The sequence below is a fragment of the Trachypithecus francoisi genome, unplaced genomic scaffold (genome assembly GCF_009764315.1).
Source record: "Trachypithecus francoisi isolate TF-2019V2 unplaced genomic scaffold, Tfra_2.0 Lachesis_group2, whole genome shotgun sequence".
In the NCBI taxonomy this organism is placed as follows: domain Eukaryota; kingdom Metazoa; phylum Chordata; class Mammalia; order Primates; family Cercopithecidae; genus Trachypithecus; species Trachypithecus francoisi.
Window position 1 is genome coordinate 159,078,693 of NW_022681465.1, and position 25,766 is coordinate 159,104,458.

General features: G+C 45.0%; 1 protein-coding gene and 1 long non-coding RNA gene across 3 annotated transcripts in view; one reads left to right on the plus strand and one right to left on the minus strand.

Moving 5' to 3' along the window:
- Positions 1 to 25,765, minus strand: LOC117065872. Its single transcript, XR_004430068.1, has 2 exons — positions 24,598 to 25,765; positions 1 to 1,983 (listed from the first exon to the last, which is right to left on the minus strand). It is a non-coding gene; the product is annotated as an uncharacterized LOC117065872 (long non-coding RNA).
- The window catches only part of FSTL4 (follistatin like 4), a 420,406-nt gene that overhangs the window by 387,056 nt on the left and 7,584 nt on the right, over positions 1 to 25,766 (plus strand). For both annotated transcript variants that reach the window (XM_033181231.1, XM_033181230.1), the window contains exons 9-14: positions 221 to 382; positions 755 to 889; positions 1,849 to 1,875; positions 5,518 to 5,636; positions 8,997 to 9,146; positions 16,525 to 16,632. In XM_033181231.1, coding sequence (XP_033037122.1) covers positions 221 to 382; positions 755 to 889; positions 1,849 to 1,875; positions 5,518 to 5,636; positions 8,997 to 9,146; positions 16,525 to 16,632 — 701 coding nt within the window. The remainder of the gene's footprint in view (positions 1 to 220; positions 383 to 754; positions 890 to 1,848; positions 1,876 to 5,517; positions 5,637 to 8,996; positions 9,147 to 16,524; positions 16,633 to 25,766) is intronic.

Below are 25,766 nucleotides of genomic sequence, written 5' to 3' on the forward strand. Positions count from 1 at the left end.
TAGGGTACAAAGTCTGACATGTTTATTATATGCAATCCATTTTACAGCCCTTTCTTTTAGAGCTAGAGTTGCTGGACAGGATTATTGTAAGCTAGTTAAACACAGAACTCCAGTCACCTCTTGGGTTCACCCCCTCTGGAGCAGGGTCTCAGGTTGGACCACAGGCTCAAGTCCAGGTCAGGGCTGTCTCTTTCTCACCAGCACTGACTCTCACCCACAGTGCCGCCAGTCATCCGCGTCTATCCAGAGAGCCAGGCACAGGAGCCCGGAGTGGCGGCCAGCCTGAGATGCCATGCTGAGGGCATTCCCATGCCCAGAATCACTTGGCTGAAAAACGGCGTGGACATCTCAACTCAGAGGTCTAAACAGCTCTCCCTTTTAGGTAAGAACTGCCCTTGGTAGACATCTATGTGATATTCCCATTCAAATCCAGCTGAGACTCCAGGAATGGAAATGAGAAGTATAATTTGTTTCTAAGTCAGACAGGTTAGGAATGAACAGATGGCTCCCAAATTTCCCTGTTATCTGGGCTCACACAGGTCTTTTTGAGCTTTCTGAGAGCAATAATGAGAAGCTGTCACTCAGGTCCAGCTCACCCTCAGTGCATTTCAGATGTGCCAGCCCTTCCTGGGCATATGATCAGGGCTGCTGGCTGCCCAGGGGCTGGGCAGCCCTAACACTCTCATAGCCCCATAAAGGAAAGTGAGGGCGTCTCCAGCTGAGCAGTGCACCCTGAGCACTATCCTTTCTGCAGCCAATGGGAGCGAACTCCACATCAGCAGTGTTCGGTATGAAGACACAGGGGCATACACCTGCATTGCCAAAAATGAAGTGGGTGTGGATGAAGATATCTCCTCGCTCTTCATTGAAGACTCAGCTAGAAAGACCCGTGAGTCAACACTTGCATTTATGCTTCTGAGCTGGCTGAGGGGTGTTGGGTGGCAAGGGAGGGCACCAGTTGACCAGGGCCACAGCTGCCAACCATGAGTCCGTGAAGACAGGGACTTCATATCCTTCTGTGCATAAAGCTGGAATCAGAGGGCACCCAGAGGTGAGCAGGCCTTCCCTGGCAACCTAGACAACTCTGAAAACAGACAGGGAGACTCCCTGGACAGCAGACAGAGCCCAGGAACACAAGGAAACCCAAATAGTGGAGTCCCAGCTCTGCTTTTCACTTGCTGTATGCCCTGAACCTCTGCCCTTCATCCACAAAATCAGTTATACTATCCGCCCACCAGGTACTGATGTCCCACAGTGGCTCAGAACCTGGCCTGTGCACACATGCACACCTTTGGGAGTGTGGTAGCCTTTACACTAGGGATCCGGCCCATCGGTGTGCTAAGTGTGCTCTCCTCATAACCACTGCTCCCCAGGTAGGCCTGCAGGTGTGATTTCATAGACGTGGGTGTTGGTCATGGTCAAAGGCTCCAGGCTAAGCCACTTTCATCAAAGTAGATAATCAGAAGTATTTCACATGGTCATCCTAGGAGAATCCTAGTTGAAAGTCACTTCTCCTGGTGGTAGTCCAGGAAATCTGGGAGAGATGTTGCTTACTCTTGATCATCCATAGAATGTGAGAAATTCCATTAGCTTCTGTGGTCCTGGGGCATGATTTCAAAGATTTACTTAGGAATCAAAAGTGTCTGGAGACCTGAAAGCATTTGTTCATGTCCAGAGCTTCCCCCAAGATACTGTTCCTAGAGCAATGAGTGGTGCGCATTCTGTAAGTGATGGACTAGGTACCAGGATCTTCATAAATGGAATCACTACAGTAAAGGTTTGATACTGCTTTCTTCTTTTTCCTTCCCTCCATCACATTCCTGCTTTCCTCATTCTCTGCTGCTCCAGTTGCAAACATCCTGTGGCGAGAGGAAGGTACCAAGCTTCGTTATTTTGCGTCATGCTTGTGATCACGTGTGTGCGGTTCTGTGATGGGCCATCTTTCCGTGAACTGCCATCAGCTTTCCCACACGCAAAGCAGCCCTACAAGTATGGGAGCAGGAAGTCAGTGTCAAATTCAAGTGGCATATGCATTTAATCAAATTTAAAATGTACTCATGTCTTTAATGAGAAATTTTTAAATGCAAAGCTTTCATTGAAAGTGGCTTGTAACCTCCACTGAAGCAGAACAGTTGGCAGGGGTTCCTGGTCGGATGTGGGCCTTAAATTTTTTTCCAGTAGCTGACTGGTGTTGGATTTAGTGCTTTGCTTATCTTGTGTGGTTTAAAAACGACAAAACAAGTTGTCGATCTCTACTAGATAGTCCCTGTACCTTAAATATGCTTTGATTAAGGAAATGCAGAGGACAAAAGCTGCCATAATTTCTGCCAATGTGTATTTTTAAATGTATAGATTTTCAGATACATATTTATCAAGCAAATCTTTAGTAAGTTGAGCCATATGAAATTGCCATTTTTAGGCCGGGCGCGGTGGCTCAAGCCTGTAATCCCAGCACTTTGGGAGGCCGAGACGGGCGGATCACGAGGTCAGGAGATCGAGACCATCCTGGCTAATACGGTGAAACCCCGTCTCTACTAAAAATACAAAAACTAGCCGGGCGAGGTGGCGGGCGCCTGTAGTCCCAGCTACTCGGGAGGCTGAGGCAGGAGAATGGCGGAAACCCGGGAGGCGGAGCTTGCAGTGAGCTAAGATCTGGCCACTGCACTCCAGTCCGGGCGACAGAGCGAGACTCCGCCTCAAAAAAAAAAAAAAAAAAAAAAAGAAATTGCCATTTTTGTGCATCAAAGTGGTCTAATACTGACAATTTCATATGACTAGTGGGCACGTGTGAGAGCTGGTGGCAGAGCCTGAGTCACTGTGGGGTACAGATACGTGCCCGGGTCCCTGTCCCCACAACCAGATAAGAGTCCAGATCCCCTTGTGGCAACTCATTCTCCAGCTCAGTGGGCAGCAGCAGGAGGTACCATGTGATTGATGGGTTAAGCACAAAATCTCCCTGTTTGAAAACCAAGACATTTCCCATCTCATTTTTTTCCTCAAGAACTTCACACGATGTTACCTGCAGTCTGGCATATGAATGCAGACACATACTCAGAACAATTTCCTGAACGTCAGGCACTAAAGCTGACATGATAAGTCTGGGAACAAAACAAAGGCAGAGCCCAGAAAATGAGGAACTGCTGTCAATAGCAACAGTCGCTGATCACGCCGGTCCCTTAGGCTCTCACGGCTGCTGAACAAGCAGCACCTAGGTTGAGATGCACATTCACTCAAGTGTTTAAGAGGTGGTGTTTTGCTAAGGGGAGGTTACTACAAAGGGTCTTAAGTGTCAGAAGTAGAGACCTGCCAAGAATGCAACAGGCCCTGTGGGATGTGAAATCAGCTGTAAAGACCCAAGTGCCCACTAAAGACCCACAGCCGCCTTGGGGCATAGGGTTGGTAGGTATATTGAACAATTGAGCAGTGAACAAATTCCATCCTGCCTGGGTAGCGAGATGCTTGTACCCTTCACTCCTGAAAGTCAAGGTCTGGAAATAGGGATAGGGAGCCAAAATGAAGAGGCCAGCAGGCCTCAGGGGACACTTAAGTCTCAACAGGAGAAATGAGATGAGAACAGACAAAAGCAAAAACAGCTCCTTCAGGCCCTGTTAACAGAAGCTACACTCAGGCAGCTTCCAGGGAGCTGGATCAGGCAGCTGGGTATCCCGTGAAATCAATTATTTGTTGAATGACTGTTTGTTTGTTGAGCCTCATATTCCAGGGCCGACTGTGAGCAAGGCCAAGGCACTGCACTCAGCCCGGCATGTAGCTATAGCCACAAACCCCATGTGGGCTCTATTATGCTTTCAGTCTTACGTTGGTTCTTCCAGCTACCAATTTTCCAAGCAGCCTTGGGTGGCTGTTCCTGGAGTCTGTGGCTTAGCGGGGACTTTGACCCCCTCTGGCCCCTAGGTTTGAGTGGAAGTAGTTTGCCAGATGAAAGAGTACAGAAGAGAAGTTCCTGTTGTGGGTGAGAGAGATGGGGTCAGAGCAGGTGTGTGCTGGAGTGCTGCTGGCTCCAAACACCAAGATGCTGTGGAGCTAAGACCAGACTCTTGGCCGGAGGTGAGCTTCATCTGGCTTTCGAGAAATAGGCTGCCCGGTGCCCCGGATTCCCCAGGGATTGCTTATGGAGCGCTACGCTGCGTACTCCCTAGTGTTCGCAGCTTCTGAGAGGCCAGCTACCAGCTGCTTCTGCTGGCAGGAGCCCTCCTGCCCAGAGCCTGACTCAGCACAGATGCTGGAGGCGGCCGCGGTTCATCATAGAGTCAGCCCCTTGTTCAACAGCAAGGACCACCCACATTCATTCCTCTGGGTTGCCAAGGACCCAAGGCCCAGAAAACTGCCTGCAGAGTTGTTGGAAAAAAGTAAAACAGTGATTCCTGTGTTATTGTTTTCTAACTCACTAAAAACTTGCCCAGATAGTCCATTAAACCAGCATACCAGTTTTCTCAGCATGCTAAAAAAAAAAAACTAGAAGAGATTTTTCTACATATTTACCCTAGAATTTATAGAGATCTTAATGTTCTAGATTTCTTAATGTTCTAGATTTAAAAGAAATGAAGAAAGAAAGGGAAAGAGGAGAGAGAAATGAGGAGACAGAAAAACAGGGAGAAGGAAAGAGGGAAGGAACACTCTAAGAGCTTACATCTCTTTGTACTTTGTTTCCCCTTTATAGAGACAGAGTGAGGGACACAGGCCAGAAGGCAGGGCCCAGGATCTAGCCCCGGCTCTGGCACAGAGACAGGTGGCCTCAGACAAGCCCCTTTCCCTCCTTGGACCTCAGTTTGTCTTTAAAATAAGGAGGCTGAGCTAACTGGTCCCCAAGGCCGCTTCTCGACCAGTTTGCTTAGACCCTCTCCCCAGACACCCACAGCCCTGGGCCGGGGTCAGGGCAGGCAGCGGGGCATGACTGGAGTGTAGGCTGTGCTGCCTGGCACAGGCTGCCACAGAGAAACAAGGGATTTCTTGGCGGGGACGGGGGCAGAAATCAGAGTAAGCTGTCGGGAAAGGGGGGTTGGCCAGCACAGCCAGGACAAAGTTTGGGCAAAGGGCAGCATTCTTAGGACTCCACATTCCAGGAAGTGACACTGTACATACATGGGTTTAAAAAATCAGATGAAAGCCTTTGCTGCTTTGGCATCCACTGATCCATCCTGATGTGACTAGTATATAATAAACACTCAAGGGAGGCTTTCCCTTTCAGAACAGGAAAGGTCAAATGTATGTCAAAGCCAAGGCTTTTATCTGAAAACCTGTGGCCAACCCTAGATGACTTAGGGCAGCTGTACGTAGCCTGTGACATGCTTTACTGATTCATAGTCCTGGGGGCCCTCTCTGCACCCATCCAGCTACAAGCTGGCTGCTCATTCTACCCCACCCTGACCAGGAATTGCATCTCATGCCTGCACCAGATGCATCCACGTGGCCGGTTTCTTGTGTGTTCAGTGCTGCGTGTGACCCTGCCCAGGGGCCGACTGCTTGGAAGGGCATGCCCATTCCATTTGCTCCTCCCAGGCCTCAGCGTGGGAAACATGTTTTATGTCTTCTCCGACGACGGCATCATCGTCATCCATCCTGTGGACTGTGAGATCCAGAGGCACCTCAAACCCACGGAAAAGATTTTCATGAGCTATGTAAGTATCTGTGCCTGAGGCGGCTTCTACATCATACACAGGCAAAATCCTAAAAGTCCATCTTTAACCAGGCATGCCATTTGATTTCTAAAATTCCATTTGCTATATGTAGTGTGGTTTCAAATTTTTTCCCAAGCTAAGAGAGGACTAGAGGAGGCTGAGAATTTACAACTCTCATTCCTTCATCCAGAAGCCACTTCTCTGCACTGAGCCTCAGGTGAGGCCCAGGTGGTACAAATGGGTCCCTGGCCTCCAGAAATTCATAGTCAAATGATGGAGACAGCAATGTGAACAGACAGCTGCCAAACAGGTGTTTTCTCAGTGGCCTTCAGGAAACTAAGGCCAGGTAGAAAATAACCATGGAACATTCAGTGGGCAGAGGCAGGAGAGATGATTGCTGATAGCGGATCCAGGAAAGCCCTTCCCGGATAGCCTTAGGAGGCCTGCCCCAGGGTTATAGCCCCCACACCAGGCCTCTGTTCCTCTGGCTTGTTTCCCACTTGGCCTTGTGGGATACCCTGAGCTCCTTGAGGATAGGACTATAGTGTTGAAGCCCAAAGGGTCATGTCAAGCCCCCATATGCCTTCCCCTTGAGGATACAGTGTGTCCTCAGTTGTACGCAATAACTGCGCACAATTCACTCAGTGAATAGTTATGGGCTTGGAGCCCATGGAGGAAGTGGGCTTGGCCCAGGCAAGTTCCTAAAGCATTGCTGTGCTGGCTATTGGTATATCTCAGGCTGTTCCATTTCTCACATTTGTGGCTTTGGGAAAAGCTGGTTTCCAGGCTGTTTAATTTGAGTTAATTATTTTTTAGAAGTGTTACTTCCCATCAATGTTCCTTCCATATATTAACAACAGCTATGAAACCAGTTAGAAAGAGTTCTAGCCATTAGGTTTAAATAATTGCACTCCATCACATTGGCACACATTTCTCATATATTTGTAATAACCTAACCTGTAATTTGGAGGGACTCTCTCAAATCCTAACCGGGATTCAGTTTTCCTGGATAAGAAGCTAGACACAAGACACAGAGGTCCTGAAGGTGTTTCAGGCAACATAAGACTGTGGTGAGCTGGGGAACGATCCCAAAGAACGATTTTTGCATCTAGAAACTGCTCAAACACCTAACAGGAGTTACAATGGGACAAGCCTCTTCCTGAAGGGCTGGTGAGTAGGAGATTGGCGCATCCCACATCAGGCCTCTCTGCTGGCTTAGATGTCTACATTTTCCAGAAAGAAGCAGTGTGATGTCACAGATAAGAACATGGGCTTCACAGTCAGGTAGACTTGGGTTCAAATCCCACCTCTGTAGACTAAGTAGCTTTAGAAAAGGTACCTAGCCTTTCTAAGCCGCAGTTGTCTCATAGGCAAATTGGGGTTATGTAAGGATTAAATATGAGAACAAGAGTAAAAGGAGAGAGACTGGTTTCAATGCTATTGCAGTCACCTAGGAGAGAAATGGGGGTGGCATGAGAGAACTAAGCAGGAGCTGGAGAAGAAGGTTCTGAGATAAAGACAGATCTGGGTGCCATTAGCATGTGAGTGTTGGCCAAATGGGACAGACAAGGACGGGTGCAAGTGATTTGAGATGGGCATTTAGAACAGAACCCCGGGGTCACCAACAGTTCAGAGACAGGCAGACTAACAAGAAACACAAAGAAGATTGAGACAGAGTTGGGCCACAGTCATGAGGAAAACCATGAGACTGTATATCATGTAAGACAAGTGAAAAGAAGGTCCCCTTTTTCACTCATTTATTCTGTCAACAAATACATTTTAAGCACTGACTCTGTGCCAGGCACTGTACTAGGTGCTAATTATACAGCAGTGAACCAAAGACCTGCCCTCAAGGAACTTACAGTCTAGTGAAGGAGGAAAGGCTGTGCGCAGGTAGACAAATGAATGCAGAAAGTCAAGTGGTAAATGAAAAATACAGCCGGTAAGAGAGTAAGGGTAGAAGGAGAGCTGAGATAGACGAGGTCAGAGAAGACCTGCCAATAAGGTGACACTAAGCAGAGACCTGAAGGAAATGAGAGAATAAACCCTGTAGATATCTGGGGAAGAACATTTCAAGCAAAAGGAACAGCCAAGGCAAAAGCCCTGGTGCAGGAGAGCAGCATGATTGAGGAATGCTGAACATGCCCATGGCGTGGAGTGGGGTGGGAAAGAGAAAAGCAGGAGACCATGTAGAGGGCCTTGTAGGAAAGACTTGGGATTTTATTCTGAGCAAGAAACAATGTTATTGGGAGTGAGGGGAATTGAGAAAGACGAGTCACATGATCTGACTTGAATTTTATAACGATCCTTGTGGCTGCTGTGTCAAGAACAGGTTGGGAGGCTATGGTGGAACCCAGGAGCATATCCAGATGCTATAGCAGTCACCTGAGTGGCAGGTAGCGTGGCTTGAGCCAGGGTGATGAAGCAGAAATGGTCAAAGCCTATTTCTGGACATATTGTGAAGGTAAAGCTGAAATGACTTGTGAGACATTGGATGGGGCCTGAGGTTAGAGGCATCAAGGATGGCCTTTCACTAGATTGTAAGGTTTTGGCCTATGGAAGTAAAATAGCACAATTGCCAGGTTTTCAGTAGAATGAGCAAGATTAGGAAGTAAAATTAAGAGTTGATTTTGAACAACCAAGTGGAGCTAGGCAGTTGGTTATTCAAGTCTGGAGTTCGGGGAAGAGGCCTGAGCTAAAGTTATGAATTGGGTATGAATTGTGAGCACATAGACTGAGTTTAAAGCCATAGGTTTCAATGAGAGTAACAAGGGGGTGGATTTTAGAGAAGAAAGAAACAAGAAAGAACCCTGGACATGCTAGCATATAGAGATCAGCACACTGAGCAGAGTCCAGCAACAGAGGATCAGCCACCAAGGAGGATGGAGGGGAGGGAACAGAGGACGCGTCAACATGGGTTTAACGTAATAAGTAAGGAGTCCATGTTGACCTCTGGGAGGAAAATGTCAACTCTGAGGACTAGAGCCAGAGTGTTAAGGAGCATGTGAGAGGTGGGAAGTGGAGAAAGAGTATAGGCAACTCTTTCAGAAGTTTGGCCATGAACAGAAGTTTTTAAAATGAGGATGAGGAGAGGGAGAAGGTAGCATACAGAGTAGAAGAACATGGACCTGGAAGCTGCTAACTGAGTGGGTGCAAAGGGACTTTTAGCCCCAAAAGATTAAAGGAATGTTAAGTGAGAAGTCGGTGATGTGGGAGGGCTTGGGTGCTCTGGTCTATGGATCCAAAGGATTCTGAGAGAGGGGAAGAAAGGCACAGAGGAGAATCAGGGGAGAGGGTACCTAGAGATGTTGGAGGGAAAGGGCAATTAAGAAGATATATGACAGCCTATCTCTTTTGCAGGAAGAAATCTGTCCTCAAAGAGAAAAAAATGCAAGCCAGCCCTGCCAGTGGGCATCTGCAGTCAACGTCCGGAACCGATACATCTATGTGGCCCAGCCAGCACTGAGCAGAGTCCTTGTGGTTGACATCCGAGCCCAGAAAGTCCTACAGGTACACCTCTTTAATGGAGTGAGGAAAACTTCAAATTCTGGGGCACAGCCTGCCACATTCTTCTTTGCTTTCTGCATACTCCCCAGCTCCTATGCCAAGTGGTCAGACTGAAGGGGCGAAAGATTCATGTGTAATTATTCATTAAGTATTGATTGTCTACTATGTAGGGAAACAGCTATGAATGAGCAATAATGTCCCTAGAACTCATATTCTAGTTGGGGAACAGACCATAAATGAGAATTTTAGAGAACTGTAAGTAATAAGGACTATGAAAATCCAGGTTCAAACAAAAGAGGAACTGGAAGACTATTTTCAATTGGCCTTCTCCCTCAAGGTGAATGAGATGCCAGGTAGGACTGAGACTCTGATAGCAGGCAGAGTGGTGAGGGGTAGAGTGGGAGGATGAAGTCAGGCCAAGCAAGGGCCCACTCACACAGGGCCTCAGAGGCCAGTCGGGAGCTAGAACAAAGCCCAAAGTGAGGACATTTCAGTGAGAAAGTTGCAGAAGGGCTTTCATCGGGGATTGATGCAATCTGACTTAGATCTGTAAAGAATCAACCTGGTGGATGTGTTAACAAACAGGGACCGGGTGTGGTGGCTCACACCGATAATCCCAGCACTTTGGGAGGCTGAGGTGGGAGGATCACCTAAGGTCAGGAGTTCGAGACCAGCCTGGCCAAGGTGGGGAAACCCCGTCTCTACTAAAACTACAAAAAAAAATAGCCAGGTATGGTTGCAGGTGCCTGTGATCCCAGCAACTCGGGAGGCTCAGGCAGGAGAATCACTTGAACCTGGGAGGTGGAGGCTGCAGTGAGCTGAGATCACGCCACTGCACTCCAGCCTGGGCAACAGAGCGAGACTCTGTCTCAAAAGAACAGGAAGATGGAGCAGGGATCTGGTCTGATATAATCCAGGCAAGAGATGACAACGGCAGTAGGGGTGGTGAGAAACGATTAGTTTCTTGACGTATTTTAACCATGAAGCCTGAAAGACTTTCTGATAGATTCTTTCTGACAGATTGAATATAAGGCTTGAGAGAAAAAGGATTTAAGTTGTCTTTTAACTTAAGCAACTGTAGAAGGGTGATGCCATTTACAATGTGTGGTAGGCTAAATAATAGTCCCCAAGATGTCCACATCCAAATCTGCAGAACCTATTGATGTCACCTTATATAGCAAAAGGGACTTTGCAGATATGTTTAAGGATCTTTAAATGAGATTATCCTGGATTACCTGGATGGGCCCTAAATGCAATCACAAATGTCCTTATAAGAGGGAGGCAAAGAAAAATTTGACTGCATAGATGAAAAAGGTAATGTGAAAACTGAAACAAGATGCTGAATTGCTGGCTTTGAAGATGGGATGAAGGGGCCAGAAGCCAAGGGATACAAGAAATGCAGCTCTGGAGACTGGAAAAAGGCATGGAACCATAATCTCCCCTAGAGCCTCTAGAAGGAGCACTGGTTTCCATTGATTTTGGCTTTCTGGTCTCCAGAACTGTAAGAGAATAAATGTGTTGTTCTGAGCCATCAAATCTCTAGTAATTGGTTACTGCAGCAATATGAAACTAATACACTACAATAGAAGAGACTTTGGGCAAGGCAAGGAGCAGATTAGGGGGTGATTTAAGTTTAAAATACTGTTAGATGTGTAAGTAGAGAAGTCAAGTTGCAGTTAGATAAACAGGTCTAGAGTCAAAGGAGAGGCCTAAGCTAGAGATCTCGATTTGGGTATCGTCACCATATGAACTGTATTAATCCAGAAAACTGGATGAAATCATCAAGAGGTGGTACAGACAGAGAAGAACTGAAGGTTGGAGGCCTGAGGTACTCCAAGATTTAAAGATTAGTAAGGAGAGAAGAAACCAACAAAGGAGACCAAGGAGGAGTAACCTGAAAGATAGGAAGAAAATTAGGAGAAAGAGATATTCTTGAAGCTAAAAGAAGAGTGTGTTTCAAGGGAGAGTTATAAGGAGCATGTGCATGTTATGAAGACTGAGGACTGACCACTGGATATGGTACCATAGAGTTGTGGATCACCTTGGCAGGAACAGATCGAATAATGGTGGAATGCAAGCCTGCTGGAGTGGATTCAAGTTAGAATTGTAGGTGAGGAAATGGAGATGGTGAATACAGGCAATCCTATAGAAGGGTTTTGCTGTAAAGGCGAGTAAATGTAAGGAAATGAGGCAATGCCTGGAAGGGAATGCCAAAATAATTTCTTTAAAGTAGGTGACATTACAACATTGTATGCTACTGACAATAACTACTCCCACAGTTCTTCTCTTTCTCTCCTGCATCCTCATCCTACCTTGACTGTAGGCAATGAAATCCAAAGCACACAAGTGGAGATCTAGCCCCAGATAAAATCACATTCTTTCATTATAACAGGAGGAAATGGAATATCTTACATTCAGGCACAAGTACAAATAGGTGATGCAATGGGTGGTAGTTAGATGAACTTTTTTTTGAGTTGCTTTTTCTCAGTCAAGCCTGGAGGTTTGAAGAGAGAGCTAAAAGCTGAACATGAGACTGAATTGGCCAGGCAAATATGATAGGACTGCTGGGCAACAATGAGGGCCCACTTAAGAATTGTGGGTATAAATTTAAAGTGAGACCAGTGAGCAGAGTTGTATCTTTTCAACAATGCTCAGTTTCCCCAGTGAAGGCTTGTTATATGAAGAAAGTTGGAAATAGCCAGGGTCGTGTTTCTCTTGGCAAATATAATGGGACATGTTCCAGCTGTCTCTGTTATTGATTCCCCTGGCCGGAGAACATACTCTGAATAATTTCAATCATTTGAGATGTATTGAAGCTTGTTTTATGACTGAGCTTATGATCAATTTTGGTAAATGTTCCATGTGCACTTGAAAAGAATGTGCATTCTGATGTTAGATATGGTATTCTATATATGTGTCAATTCTATCTACTTGGTTCATTGTCTTGTTCAGATCTTCCGTCCTTGGGGATTTTCTTGTCTGCTTAGTCTATCAGCTGCAGAGAGGTGTATTAACATCTTCCACTATGATTGTACTTTATTTCTCAAAGTTCTATCCATTTTTGCTTTGAAATTATATCATTTTCCTTTTATTTTTACAAAATATCCCTCTTTATCTCTGGTAATGCTGCTTGCCTGAAAATCTATTGTCTAACACTAGTGTAGCTAAATCAGATTTATTTTAATTAGTGTTCTAATGGTATAATTTTTCCATCTTTTTAACTTTCTTTATAAAGCCATGTGTAGTTGAGTTTTTATCTAATTTAATCATCTTAGTCTTTTACTTGGAGTATTTGATCTATTTATGGTTAATGTAATTAATTATATAGTTGATTTTTATCTACTATGTTACTTTTGTTATTTGACCTACCTGTTTATGTTGCTTTTCTCTCCTTTTCGCTTTCTTGTGGATTTGTCAAACATTTTTATTATTCTGTTGTTGATGATGCACTCTTGTTAACATTGTTATGATTATAACATGCATCATTGCATCAATACAGTCTCATACAAATTGTTACTTAATATCCCCAATAATGCTAGAACCATGAAACACTTCAACTCCTTCCACCCTCCTCCCCCTTACTTTTGCACTGTAGTGGTAATGAATTTTAACTGTATATGTCACTTAACCCCACAGGATATTAATTTATATTCACCCACACATTTGCCATTAATTCCTGAATAGGTCTAACACCAACTTTGCTTGAAGATCTGTTGGAAACAGATTCTCACAGTTTTTCTTTTCAAATATCTTTACTTTCTATTTCTCAGGCCAGGTGCGGTGGCTCATGCCTGTAATCCCAGCACTTTGGGAGGCCGGGGCAGGTGGATCACCTGAGGTCAGGAGTTTGAGAGCAGCCTCACCAACATGGTGAAGCCCATCTCTACTAAAAATACAAAAATTAGCTGGGCATGGTGGTGCAGGCCTGTAATCCCAGCTACTAGGGAGGGTGAGGCAGGAGAATCACTTGAACCTGGGAGGCAGAGATTGCAGTGAGCCGATATTGCACCAGCCTGGGTGACACAGTCTCAAAAATATATATATCTTTACTTTCTATTCTTCATCTATTCTTCACTGAGTATAGAATTTTCACTGAGTACAGAATTCTATGTTGGCAATTCTTTTCTTTCAGCATTTTAAGGTATCGTTTCATTATCTTCAGTTATTTTTGTTGATAGGTCAACTGTCAGTCTGTCTTATTTTTGCTATTTTAAAGTGCTGTATCATTTTTCTCTACTTTCCAGATTTTTCTCTGTGGTCTTTAGCAGTTTATCATGTGTGTACATATGGTATTCTTTGTGTTTATTATGATTTGGGATTTACAAAGAATATATTTCTTGAATATGTATATTGATATCTTTCAAAAGATTGAGAAAATGTCAGCCATTATTTTTTCAAATATTCTGCTGCCTCGTTCTCTCTCATTTCTTTGGGAACTCTGTTTAAAAGAAAAGTTAGGCGGGGTGCGGTGGCTCACGCCTGTAATCCCAACAAACACTTTGGGAGGCCGAGGCAGGCGGATCATGAGGTCAGGAAATTGAGACCATCCTGGCTAACACGGTGAAACCCCATCTCTACTAAAAAATTAGCGGGGCATGGTGGCAGGCACCTGTAGTCCTAGCTACTCAGGAGGCTGAGGCAGGAGAATGGTGTGAACCTGGAAGGCAGAGCTTACAGTGAGCCAAGATTGTGCCACTGCACTCCAGCCTAGGCGACAGAGTGAGACTCCGTCTCAAAAAAAGAAAAGTTAGGACTTTCCATTGCGTCCCACATGTCTCTTTCTGCTTCAATTTGGGTATGTTCTATCAACCCATCTTCTGTTTCTAATAAAGCTTTTAATGGCAAACACTCTATATAGAAAATTACACTTTCCCCTGCTAGGCAGAGAGAATACAGACTGAGTTGCAGATTCTGTAGGGCTAGGGCTCAGCCTGCCTCTGATTTGCCCCTAATCCTAGGGCTTGTTCACCAGGATCAGATCTCTTGCCTGCCATAGCCTTGCTGCTCAGCGCATTGAGACTGTAAAAAATTCTGTCCTGAATTTAAAAGATTTTCGGTTTAAGTTCTCCAGACTCCTGCTCCATACTACCTCAGAATGAGAGAATGAAATCCAATGGGAGAAGGTTAAGCAGAAAGGAGAGAAAATAGCTAAAGTCCAAACTTGAGGGAAGTTTTCTTATAAAGAGGGAAAACTAACAGGATAGCTGGAAGAGAATGTGTTGTCAAGATGGTATCGTTACTGATGGGTTAGGAAGCTTTGGGTAGAGGAAGACAGTGTCAGGTGCCAAAGCCTTTGGTGAATGAAGAGAAGCTGACAGGAACAAATATAGGTAGCTGGAGGCTACAAAGGACTTGGGGTATGTAAAGTCTAGAAAATAAAAACAGCTTCTACTTAAGGCTCAGGAAACAAGGGTTTTTAATTAAAGCAAGATAGTAAAGGGAGACTTCAAAGATGGTGATGAGTGGACAAGAGATATATTTCAGCAGGGTGGGAAAAATCAAGAGTTCAATTCTGTATACATTAGGTTGAGATCATCAACAGATGAATGAATTCTAGAGTCATCAGAGTATAGGGAGTTATTAGAAGCCATGGCATTCCAGTAAAAAGAGGTAGAGAGAAGACAAAGATGAAGTCAGAATGAAGAGGAGAAGCCAGGAAGGTGGGAGGCCACGTGATGTAAGGAAGGGTATGTAAGAGTTTAATCATGTAGAATCTTACTGAAATGTCAAATAGGATTACAAAATGATCTCTGAATTTGGCATGAATTCAGAAACTTTCCATTGCATCCCACATGTCTCTTTCTGCTTCAATTTGGGTATGTTCTATCAACCCATCTTCTGTTTCTAATAAAGCTTTTTATTGAAAAAATGAGAAACAGCTTCTACTGAGAAACAGCTTCTACTGTTAACTCATTTTCACGTTGAAACCAAGAAGGAACTAAGAAAGGAGGGCTTTGGATGAATCTTCCACATGGATTGAAAGCACCAAAATTAGTGACCAAGAAAATGGTAGAGAGGAAGACAGTGAGCAAAGGGAGTGACCAGAATGTTGACCAGTGACAAGAAGAAGAGCGGGGGGCCATAGTCGGGTGATATGAGCATTATAGAACAGAGTTTTTGAGCTTATAATCTATATTATAAGAAGTAGAAAACAGCTTTCATTTGACAGAGCCACAGGAGAAACTGTGTCATCAGGGGATAGCAGTACTGCAGTTAAAAAAGAGCACATCTGGCCGGGTGCGGTAGCTCAAGCCTGTAATCCCAGCACTTTGGGAGGCCGAGGCGGGCGGATCACGAGGTCAGGAGATCGATCGAGACCATCTTGGCTAACATGGTGAAACCCGTCTCTACTAAAAATACAAAAAATTAGCTGGGCGTGGTGGCGGGCACCTGTAGTCCCAGCTACTCGGAGGCTGAGGCGGGAGAATGGCATGAACCCGGGAGGCGGAGCTTGCAGTGAGCCGAGATCGCGCCACTGCACTCCAGCCTGGGCGACACAGCCAGACTCCGTCTCAAAAAAAAAAAGAGCACATCTGCTGATGCTATAGTCTGAGTCCCAGAGGCACCAGTCAAAGGCTGTGCAAGATAGAAACTGCCCAGAATAGAACAAAGATAGAGAGGGGTGATAATGGATGATCCCAAAGTCCACCTCAGATGACCTAGGAGGAAGGGCCAACTCACCAGAATCTAGGCCACACAGTAGTCTAGGGAAGGATGCTGAGGGTCCAAGACTTTCAGGAAGAGTGAAGGAACCCTGGAGCTAGTTCGTGAATGAAAAACTTAGCCTCTGTGTTCAGATTTTTGCCATGTTGGTCTAGGTCCCTTTCAGTAAAACATGCAGGAAAATAAGGAACATTATTGACAACTAATTTTATGCTTCTGGGCTGGGTGCAGTGGCTCACACCTGTAATCCCAGCACTTTGGGAGGCCAAGGGGGTTGGGTCACCTGAGATCGGGAGTTCAAGACCAGCCTGACCAACATGGAGAAATCCTATCTCTGCTAAGAATACAAAATTAGCAGGATATGGTGGTGCATGCCTATAATCCCAGCTACTTGGGAGGCTGAGGCAGGAGAATAACTTGAGCCTGGGAGGCGGAGGTTGCAGTGAGCCAAGATCGCACCATTGCACCCAAGCCTGGGCAACAAGAACAAAACTCCGTCTCAAAAAAAAGGAAAAAGAAGTGTGTGTGTGTGTATCTCCAAGAAAAAAGCCAGAGGGGAAGCTTCTGCCCTGCGTTCCCAAATGGCAGCATTGGCAAGGCTCCTAGACTAGCTTTCCCCTCACCCAGGAGTGATGCCCATGCATACAATGCCCAGAAATGATCATCATGTCAGCTTTCACAACAATGATGACCAACTTGTCACTATTTTTTTTTCAAGTCCATAGGTGTGGACCCTCTGCCGGCTAAGCTGTCCTATGACAAGTCACATGACCAAGTGTGGGTCCTGAGCTGGGGGGACGCGCACAAGTCTCAGCCAAGTCTCCAGGTATGTTGAGCACATGGAGGCTGATACCCACACTCCACTGAGAGAAGAACTCTCTCCCTATAAAATAAGTATCTCCTGCTTCCCCAGGTGGCTAATTACATTTGTCCAAAATATATCCATAAAGGCTCAAGGAGAGAGTAGGAAACAGCCTCAGGCCAGTGCCCCTCACAGACAGTTGAAGACAGCAATAATGATGATGAATAGGATTCTGACATCACAACAATCAGAACGTGGCACCCAATCTCCATCCAGCCCCACAATCCTGCCTCTCTTGAGCCAATAGCTCCCGGGTCCCAACAGAATGAGGCTCTGTGGTCTAGAAGGGAGGCTGGAGAATAGTGTCAAAGCAAGCAGCACATGTTGGCCAGTGAAGAAGGAGAAGCCGCAGCAATTATATCCATAAACAAAAGCCCACTTGCCAAGTGCTTACAGTGTGCTAGGGCACAGAAAAGTTCCATGATTTGCCTATGGTCCACCCTGGACAGTGTGGCTCTGGAGCCCTAGCACTCCCTTGGGGAGAGCTTGGGCTCCAGAGATCCATGGGATCCCTTCCCCCATCAGCCAAGAAAGGTTGGCCGGGCGCGGTGGCTCAAGCCTGTAATCCCAGCACTTTGGGAGGCCGAGACGGGCGGATCACGAGGTCAGGAGATCGAGACCATCCTGGCTAACACGGTGAAACCCCGTCTCTACTAAAAAAAATACAAAAAATTAGCCGGGCGAGATGGCGGGCGCCTGTAGTCCCAGCTACTCGGGAGGCTGAGGCGAGAGAATGGCGTAAACCCGGGAGGCGGAGCTTGCAGTGAGCTGAGATCCGGCCACTGCACTCCAGCCTGGGCGACAGAGCGAGACTCCGTCTCAAAAAAAAAAAAAAAAAAAAAAAAAGGTCAACAGCAACTCTGACTTGAGTAATTTGAGTATGCCCTGCCCAGCCTTGCCCATCAGGGATCCATAAGAGGACTGCACCCTATAAAAAGTGATTTGAATGCCTATTTTCTCAGTTCTCCCAAAGATGGTGCATAGAACCATTCTGGGTGCACAGGAGAAAAGTTAATCCATTACAAATAATGGATGTTTCTGGAGATTAGGGTCTCTCTCTCTCTCAGAACCCTAGGTGAGAAGGGCTGCAAATGGAGCTAACTCCCCTGTAGAACCCTCTGGAACCAAGACTGGCAAGAGGGCAGAAAGACCAGGGTCTGGAGATGCTTCCTCCTAGGGACTGACCACCTACCTGCACCTCTGCACCACTCACAACTTCAGTTTCTATACGCTGAGGCCACTGTCACACAGGGGAAGCCACCAACCATTCTTGGGCCCAGTGAGCTGACAAAAAGTAGTAATAAACTATAAGAGAGCCTGGACACCAGAATAAAGGTCACTCAGAACAGAGTACCAGCTCAAAGAGATACAGCTGCCAGAAATACCAACAAAAAAATAAGAAAGCACTTCAGAAAATTCAAGGGGAGGGGCCACCAGAAAAAGAACAGAACAGATTTCCCAGTTTAAAACTGCAATAGATGAGTTGGAAAATGTGAACAGGCAAGATGACTCACACCTGTAATTCCAGCACTTTGGGAGGCCAAGGCAGGCAGATCACCTGAGGTCAGGAGTTTGAGACCAGCCTCGCCAACATAGTGAAACCCCGTCTCTACTAAAAATACAGCAACTAGCTGGGCGTGATGGTGCGCACCTGTAGTCCCAGCTACTTGGGAGGCTGAGACAGGAGAATCGCATGAACCCAGGAGGCGGAGGTTGCAGTGAGCCGAGATAGCACTACTGCACTCCAGCCTGGGCAGCAGAGCAAGACTCTGTCTCAAAACAAACAAACAAACAAAAAAATGCATGGTTTCTATTGAGACCCAAAATAGTAGCCTGAAAGACAAAGAACAAGAAAAGCTCTCTCAACTCACAGAGCAAACCCATAAAGAGGTTGAGCCGTGAAGTGGGAAGAACAGAAGTTTAGAAAGAAAAGATAACTATTAGAATGGAGTTAAACATTAAATACGTTTCCAATAAAATATTCAAGTCGAAGAAACTTAATCCTGTAGATTAAAAGAGATCTACAAGTCCCAGGCTAAACTGATGAGAAATGACACATCTCTTCACTAGTGATAAAGTTCCAGAACTCCAAGTTTTAAGGAAAACTAATCAAATTGACAGTGGACTTCTCACCTGCAACAGGAGCTGGAAGACCATGGAATCCCATCTACACGCTCCAAGGGTTCTATTCCCAAGCAAGGCGTCATTTACCTGTCAGGACAAAAGAAAGATATACGGATATGCAGGAACTCAGGGAGCCCATCACTCATGGGCCACACGTAAGGAAAGATACTAGACAAACATCAGATGAGCCAGATTAGAGACATCAAGGTGGACAGAGATAGTGGCAAGTAATGAACCAGGAGAGGAAGATCTAAAATTAAAAGTAAAATGGATGAGGAGAGGCTATCTGGAACTGTGCAATAAGTGCTAGGTGAGGATATTTGAATTAGGAGAGAGACAATGAAAGAAATTCTGATACCAAGCTGTAACTAAAGATAAATTATTTCAGTAAAAAGAGTAGAAGCCAGTTACAGTGGCTCATACCTGTAATCCTAGCACTTTGGGAGGCTGAGGCAGGAGGATTACTTGAGGTCAGGAGTTGGAGACCAGCAGGAGCAACCTAGCAAAACCGTGTATCTACAAAAATAAATACAAAAATTAGCCAGGCGTGATGACGCACCTGTAGTCCTAGCTACTTGATAGGCTGAGGCAGGAGAATCGCTTGAGCCCAGAAGGTGGAGGCTGCAGTGAGCCAAGATCATGCCACTGCACTCCAGCCTGGGTGACAAAGTGAGACCCTACTTCAAAAAATAAACAAAAGTAGGGGAGTATGCAGAAAGGGGGAGTAAAAATACTCAAAACCTTACTTTAAACCTTACTTTATTGGGATAAGAGAGGATACAGAGAATGTTGTTTGAAATTGGTAGTTGAGAAGTGAGTATCTCATTATACCAAATATGACTGAATTCTCCAATTAAAAGCAGAGATGAGCCGATTGGTTTTAAAAACTAGCAATAAATTTTTTCCAAGAAACACACATAAAGTGATAATAAAAGGTTGCCCTTAAAGGGGTGAGAATAGTGATGACAGGTGAACAAAAAGCCATGCACGCATGGTAGCATCAGGCAATGTGGAATTTAGGGTTAAGAGCACTAAGCACGTTGAGAGACAGTAGGTGCTGAACAGCTATATCAAACAACATAACAAATACATAAAACAAGAATGATTGACACAGAAGAGCTTGATTTAAAATATACTTAAATAGTACATACAAAAGAGACAAGATGAGAGGAAAATTGAATATAAACAAGAAGTTTGCTTTAATAAAAATATAGAAAGCCTTTCATCAGTCAAATAGAATTTTTTAATGTCTACAATATCACTAAAGAAACTTTAAATTTTTGTAAAAGTAGATGTTGTAAACTATATTTTCTGATAATTAAGAAAACATTCCTGGATATATCTATTGGATCAAAGAGGAAATTAAAAGGAAAACTACCAATGGTCTCAAAAGCAATGAAAAACACACTATTTTGTATCAAAATTTACAGGATATAGAGAAAGCTGTACCAAGGAATTACTGGGGCTTAAAAGCCTGAAAAGGAGGTATTTACGAAATTGAAAGAGAACAAAAGTGGCAAGAAAGAATAGAGACTAAAAGTAGTAGAAAGCAAAACAAAAAAGATGAATCCTTCACAACTCCAATAAAGAAAAAAGCAAACAAAAATAGACAAAATGAAGAATGAGAAAGGGAATTTTATAGCAGATACAGGAAGATGAAAAGACTTGAAAAATAGGCCAGGCGCAGTGGTTCACACCTGTAATCCCAGCACTTTGGGAGGCCGAAGTGGGTGAATCACCTGAGGTCAGGAGTTCCAGACCACCCTGGCCAACATGGTGAAACCCTGTCTCTACTAAAAATACAAAAATTAGCTGGGTGTGGGTGTGGTGGTGCGTGCCTATAATGCCAGCTACTCAGGAGGCTGAGGCAGGAGAATCGCTTGAACCCAGGAGGCGGAGGTTGCAGTGAGCCGAGATCGCGTCACTGCACTCCAACCTGGGTGACAGAATGAGATTTTATCTCAAAAAATAACAGTACATTGCAACTCTGAGGCAACAAATTTTAGAACCTAGAGGAAATGAGTGAATGCTTGCAAAATGTTTAAAAATAATAATAATAACCGACTTATGAAAAGAGAAACTTGAACTAGAGCAATTACCATGGATTTTTTAAAGAAAAATCTACCATAGAAAAATGTACAGCTGAGTTTTGTCAAGTCCTCAAAGTATAGATAATTTTACTTAAACTATCCCAAGACCATACAGTGAAATTGTACAGTTCCTTAGTTTGTTTTAAATAGCCAGTGTAATTGTGATTATAAAACCTGATTTAAAATAGTATAAAAAATAAAACTGTAGACTAATCTCCCTTATAAATACAGAGGCAGAATTCTGTTTGTTTTTAATTCTAACATCCCGTTAGAAATAGAGTCCAGGATGAAAACTCAAATTGAACACGTTTTGTGGGGTTGCGCTAGTTTTGCTCGGGTTGTTCTGAATCCCACTCATTTCCTAATGCTTACTGGATTCCAAAGCTTTGAGGATATTTTTTAAGAAGTTCAGGCTTATCATCCTTAGTAGTACAAGGATTTGTCTGGCTTTGAATTTCATGGGCTCAGTGATTACAAACAAAGAGATGCAAACTACCACTGTTTAAATAGTTTTTACGGTGTTTCTAACGATTTGATATTGAAACTTAATGTTTATATTCACTGAGCTCCTAAAGAAAATAGAATATAAAGTTTTCTTTGGGAAAAGTTGACTTGTTAAGTTCTTTTTAATTGAATTCAAATTAAAGCGCATTGAAACCCCATGGCTTGTGATTTTTTTTAAATGAATAAATTGTGAAGAATTGGTTTTGGTTATAGGAATGACTGGAATCCAAGAGATGACTTGGACCCATGTCCTTGTCTAACATACAAATCCAAGAATATTATGCAAGGATAACTTATTTTAAAAAGGGAGTTTCACAGGAGAGATGCATACAAATCCAGGAATATTATGCAAGGATAATTTACTCTTCTATTTTTATTTTTTATTTTTTTTTTTGAGACAGTCTCGCTCTGTCACCCAGGCTGGAGTGCAGTCGCCGGATCTCAGCTCACTGCAAGCTCCGCCTCCCGGGTTCACGACATTCTCCTGCCTCAGCCTCCTGAGGAGCTGGGACTACAGGTGCCCGCCACCTCGCCTGGCTAGTTTTTTGTATTTTTTAGTAGAGACGGGGTTTCACCGTGTTAGCCAGGATGGTCTCGATGTCTCGATCTCCTGACCTCGTGATCTGCCCACCTCGGCCTCCCAAAGTGCTGTGATTACAGGCTTGAGCCACTGTGCCTGGCCGATAATTTATTTTAAAAAGAGAGTTTAACAGGAGAGATGCATGTGTATAAACAAACCACTACACACACACACACACAAAAAAAAAAAAAAAAAAAGAAAAAGACATAGAACCCAGGAATGTGTAAATGCTCAAGTGGGGAACACATTCCCAGGATACAATGATGGTTCACTGTCAGAAAATCAGCCAATATTATTCATAACACCAACAAATTGAAAGAGAAAAATGTAGGATGTTTTCAATAATATTGAAAAGACATTTAATTAAATACAGCAGGCATTCTTAATAAAAAGCCTAAAAATAGGAATAGAAGGAAATTCTTTAAATATAATAAAGACTACTTCTCCAAAACCAATAACCAATAGTTTACCTTTGCCTAAATGACAAAACACGGAAGGTCTAGGATATGTATTATCATAAAAAAAAGTATGAAATCATTTGAATAAACCTACCTTCCCACTGTGGTCTAAGGTTAAAGAAACCAGTGCTTACAAAAACTGCTCCTGGAAATTCAACTGGCATAGCCTTTGTGGTGAGCAATTGGGAAGTGTGAACCAAAAGCCTGAAAGAGTAATTTTTTTATTTTCATTCATTCATTCATTCATTCATTTATTTATTTATTTATTTATTTGAGACAGAATCTCACTCTGCACCCAGGCTGGAGTGCAGTGGCACAATCTCGGCTCACTGCAACCTCCTCTTCTTGTGTTCAAACGATTCTTGTGCCTCAGCCTCCCCAGTAGCTAGGATTACAGGTACACACCATCACACCCAGCTAATTTTTATATTTTCTGTAGAGATGGGGTTTCACCATGTTGGCCAGGCTGGTCTCAAACTCCTGACCTCAAGTGATCTGCCCGCCTCAGTCTCCCAAACTGCTGGGATTATAGGTGTGAGCTACCATAGCTGGCCAGTGAAAGAGTAATTTTTGATCCAGCAACTTCTCAGAATTTTTCCAAAGGCCATAATCATGGAAGTGGACAAAAATTGAGCTATGACATTTTTAATCTCCCGCAAATACAATGTTTGTTACTGCATTATTTGTATTTGCAAGCGATTAAAAATAATAACCTAATATTGTTTCTAAATATCCAACACTGAAGGAATTGTTGAACACACTTTGGGAAGACTACATGAACGTGTTTGTACAAATGAGGCTCCCTCCACCAAAGCCCTCCTCAGCACCCAGGTTTGGAACATTTGGCATCTTTTCCGATGCTGCCCAGCACTCTCTGGCCCACCCACTTTCTAAGGCCAGCTTTTAGCTGCCTCTCAGCCTGTCCTCTGGATACCAAGGTCTCCTGCGCCTCCACATGCCACTTCCCAGCTGGCTTCGTACACCCCTCTGAGGGAGATGCCCAGCCTTCCTGTCCCCACTCTGCCAACTGATGGGCATATCCTGAGATTCAGGCACACCCATACATCTCCTGAATCATGCCCATACAGCAGCAAATGTGAGGGGCTTGACAGTTATCTTTAGGCCACTGTGGGCCCAGTTGTGTGTTAGGACTCAAGAAAAAGCTGAGGAGGAACTCGTGACTCAGAGAAACAAGGCTGACTTGTCCACATCAGTTCAACGGCCCGTGGCACTGCGTTTTGATGAAGTAACCTCTGAACATAGGGTGTCAGAGCAGTGAAGCATGAATGACGCTGACCGATGACAGCCTGTAATTTTCCATCTCTACTGCGAGCTAAAATGACAGGCCTGATATCAAGCAATGATTGCATGGCTCCTTGGAATTCCCTGGCATTTTCTTTTCAGACTCTCTAAGATCCAGTTTCCTAATGCTAATATTTTCTTAATGCCCACTTCTATGAGTTTTTTTCTTAAGTACTTGCCATAGAAGTAATCATTTGGCCTCTTTTAAAAAATCACAGAGAAATAACCTAATGCAATGTGAGGACTGCCTCAAGCCTGAAAATCATGGCTCACATCACTCCAGACAGCACTCTGCCTGCCGACTACAGAGGAAAGCAAGACCAAAAAAGACACAAGCCTCCAGCCTGCCTGAGGAGGCAGGCCAGGTGCTGTTTGTTTTGTCATAAAAGTAAAAGCCAGAAGGCAGTTCCATTCCTAAAAAGTAGAAGCATCCAGAGTTCTCAGCCATGGGAGTCAGGAGCTCCTACCACAGACAGCTCTCACCCTGCAGGCCAAGCCTCAGGCTGCAGAAATCTAGACCCTTCTTTCTACACATATGGCAACAATATCATGATCAGATGATCAGTAAAAGTGTCTCACTGACCAGGTGCGGTGGCTCACGCCTGTAATCCCAGCACTTTGGGAGGCCAAGGTGGGCGGATCACAAGGTCAGGAGATCGAGACCACGGTGAAACCCCGTCTCTACTAAAAATACAAAAAATTAGCCGGGTGTGGTGGCAGGCGCCTGTAGTCCCAGCTACTCAGGAGGCTGAGGCAGGAGAATGGCGTGAACCCGGGAGTGGGAGCTTGCAGTGAGCCGAGATCTCACCACTGCACTCCAGCCTGGGGGACAGAGCGAGACTCTGTCTCAAAAAAAGAAAAAGTGTCTCACCTTCCCGTTCATGGGCTCAGCATCTGCCTCCTCTCCTACACAGACGATCTGGGCTTCTCCTCGGGGCCTGTAAGTTGGCCAAGCCCCTCATTGGGCCACTGGTCTGCTGCTTTCTGGGCAGTGGCCTAGAACTTGAAGGCTGATGAGCATATGCAGAAGGTAGGAAGACACAGGCTGGCTGGCTTGGGCCTCACTAGCTGACAGAGGGGCTGCCCAGCCTGACCACAGGGGTTTCATGGCAGGGACTCCGGACCACTCACTCATCCTATGTGACTTCACACACCACCTGGCTTCTGCTCGGAGCTGCCATTGTGCCCTCCCTGACACGTGAGTGCAGCTGGGACACACACCAGGGAAAAGCTCTCCTCTCCTCCTGCCGAGTCCACAGGGGAGAAAGGGTTACCTCCAGGGAAACAGAGGTGGCCGTGCTCTGTCATTACCAATTTGTACAAGGCACAGGGCCTAATTGTTTACTTTCTACAGCAAGCCTCCTCTGTAAGACCAGGACCTCTTCCCAGCATTCTAACTGCAAGACATCTAAACAGCCCAGCATCTCAGAGTGGCATCCCGTAGGATGTCTACTGTCTTTCATCAATCCTGGAGTCGTACCTCAGAGAACGCCTGTGAGCAGCATCCGACAGAGACTACCAACAAACTGGCCCAGGCATCTGGCACCAGAGAAAAAGGAATTCCCAGTAGGCAGTTCCACCACGTGACATTTTCATGATTGAAAGCCCTCTCCCTCTTTCCCTAGCGTGGCTTACATGTTGAGAAGGTAGGATTCCCCATTGCGAGAGGAGGTGATCTCTGAGCAACCACAGTGATGTTTCCATTCTGGGGACTTCCCTTGGAAACCCCACCCCCACCCCTCAGGTTCTCACTCTGCCATCATGGTGGCTGACAAAGTGCAGCAAGGCAGGTGTAACCATGGAGCAAGGGCAATCCGGGCAGTCAGTCCTGTCCCACCACTTCCTCTTTCAGGAAGAACAGGTCCCTTTCTAGGATGTTCCTGAACTGCTCTCACTTTGCTTATGCCTCTTCCCTGATACTGAGGTTAGTCATCTCTCTCCCAAGCACCCCTCTGCCAGGATGTCTCCACCTGACCATACAGGTGTCTCCAGGTTCAGCCCCCACCTGCATGGGCCCTCACTAGGATTCCCACTCTGTGT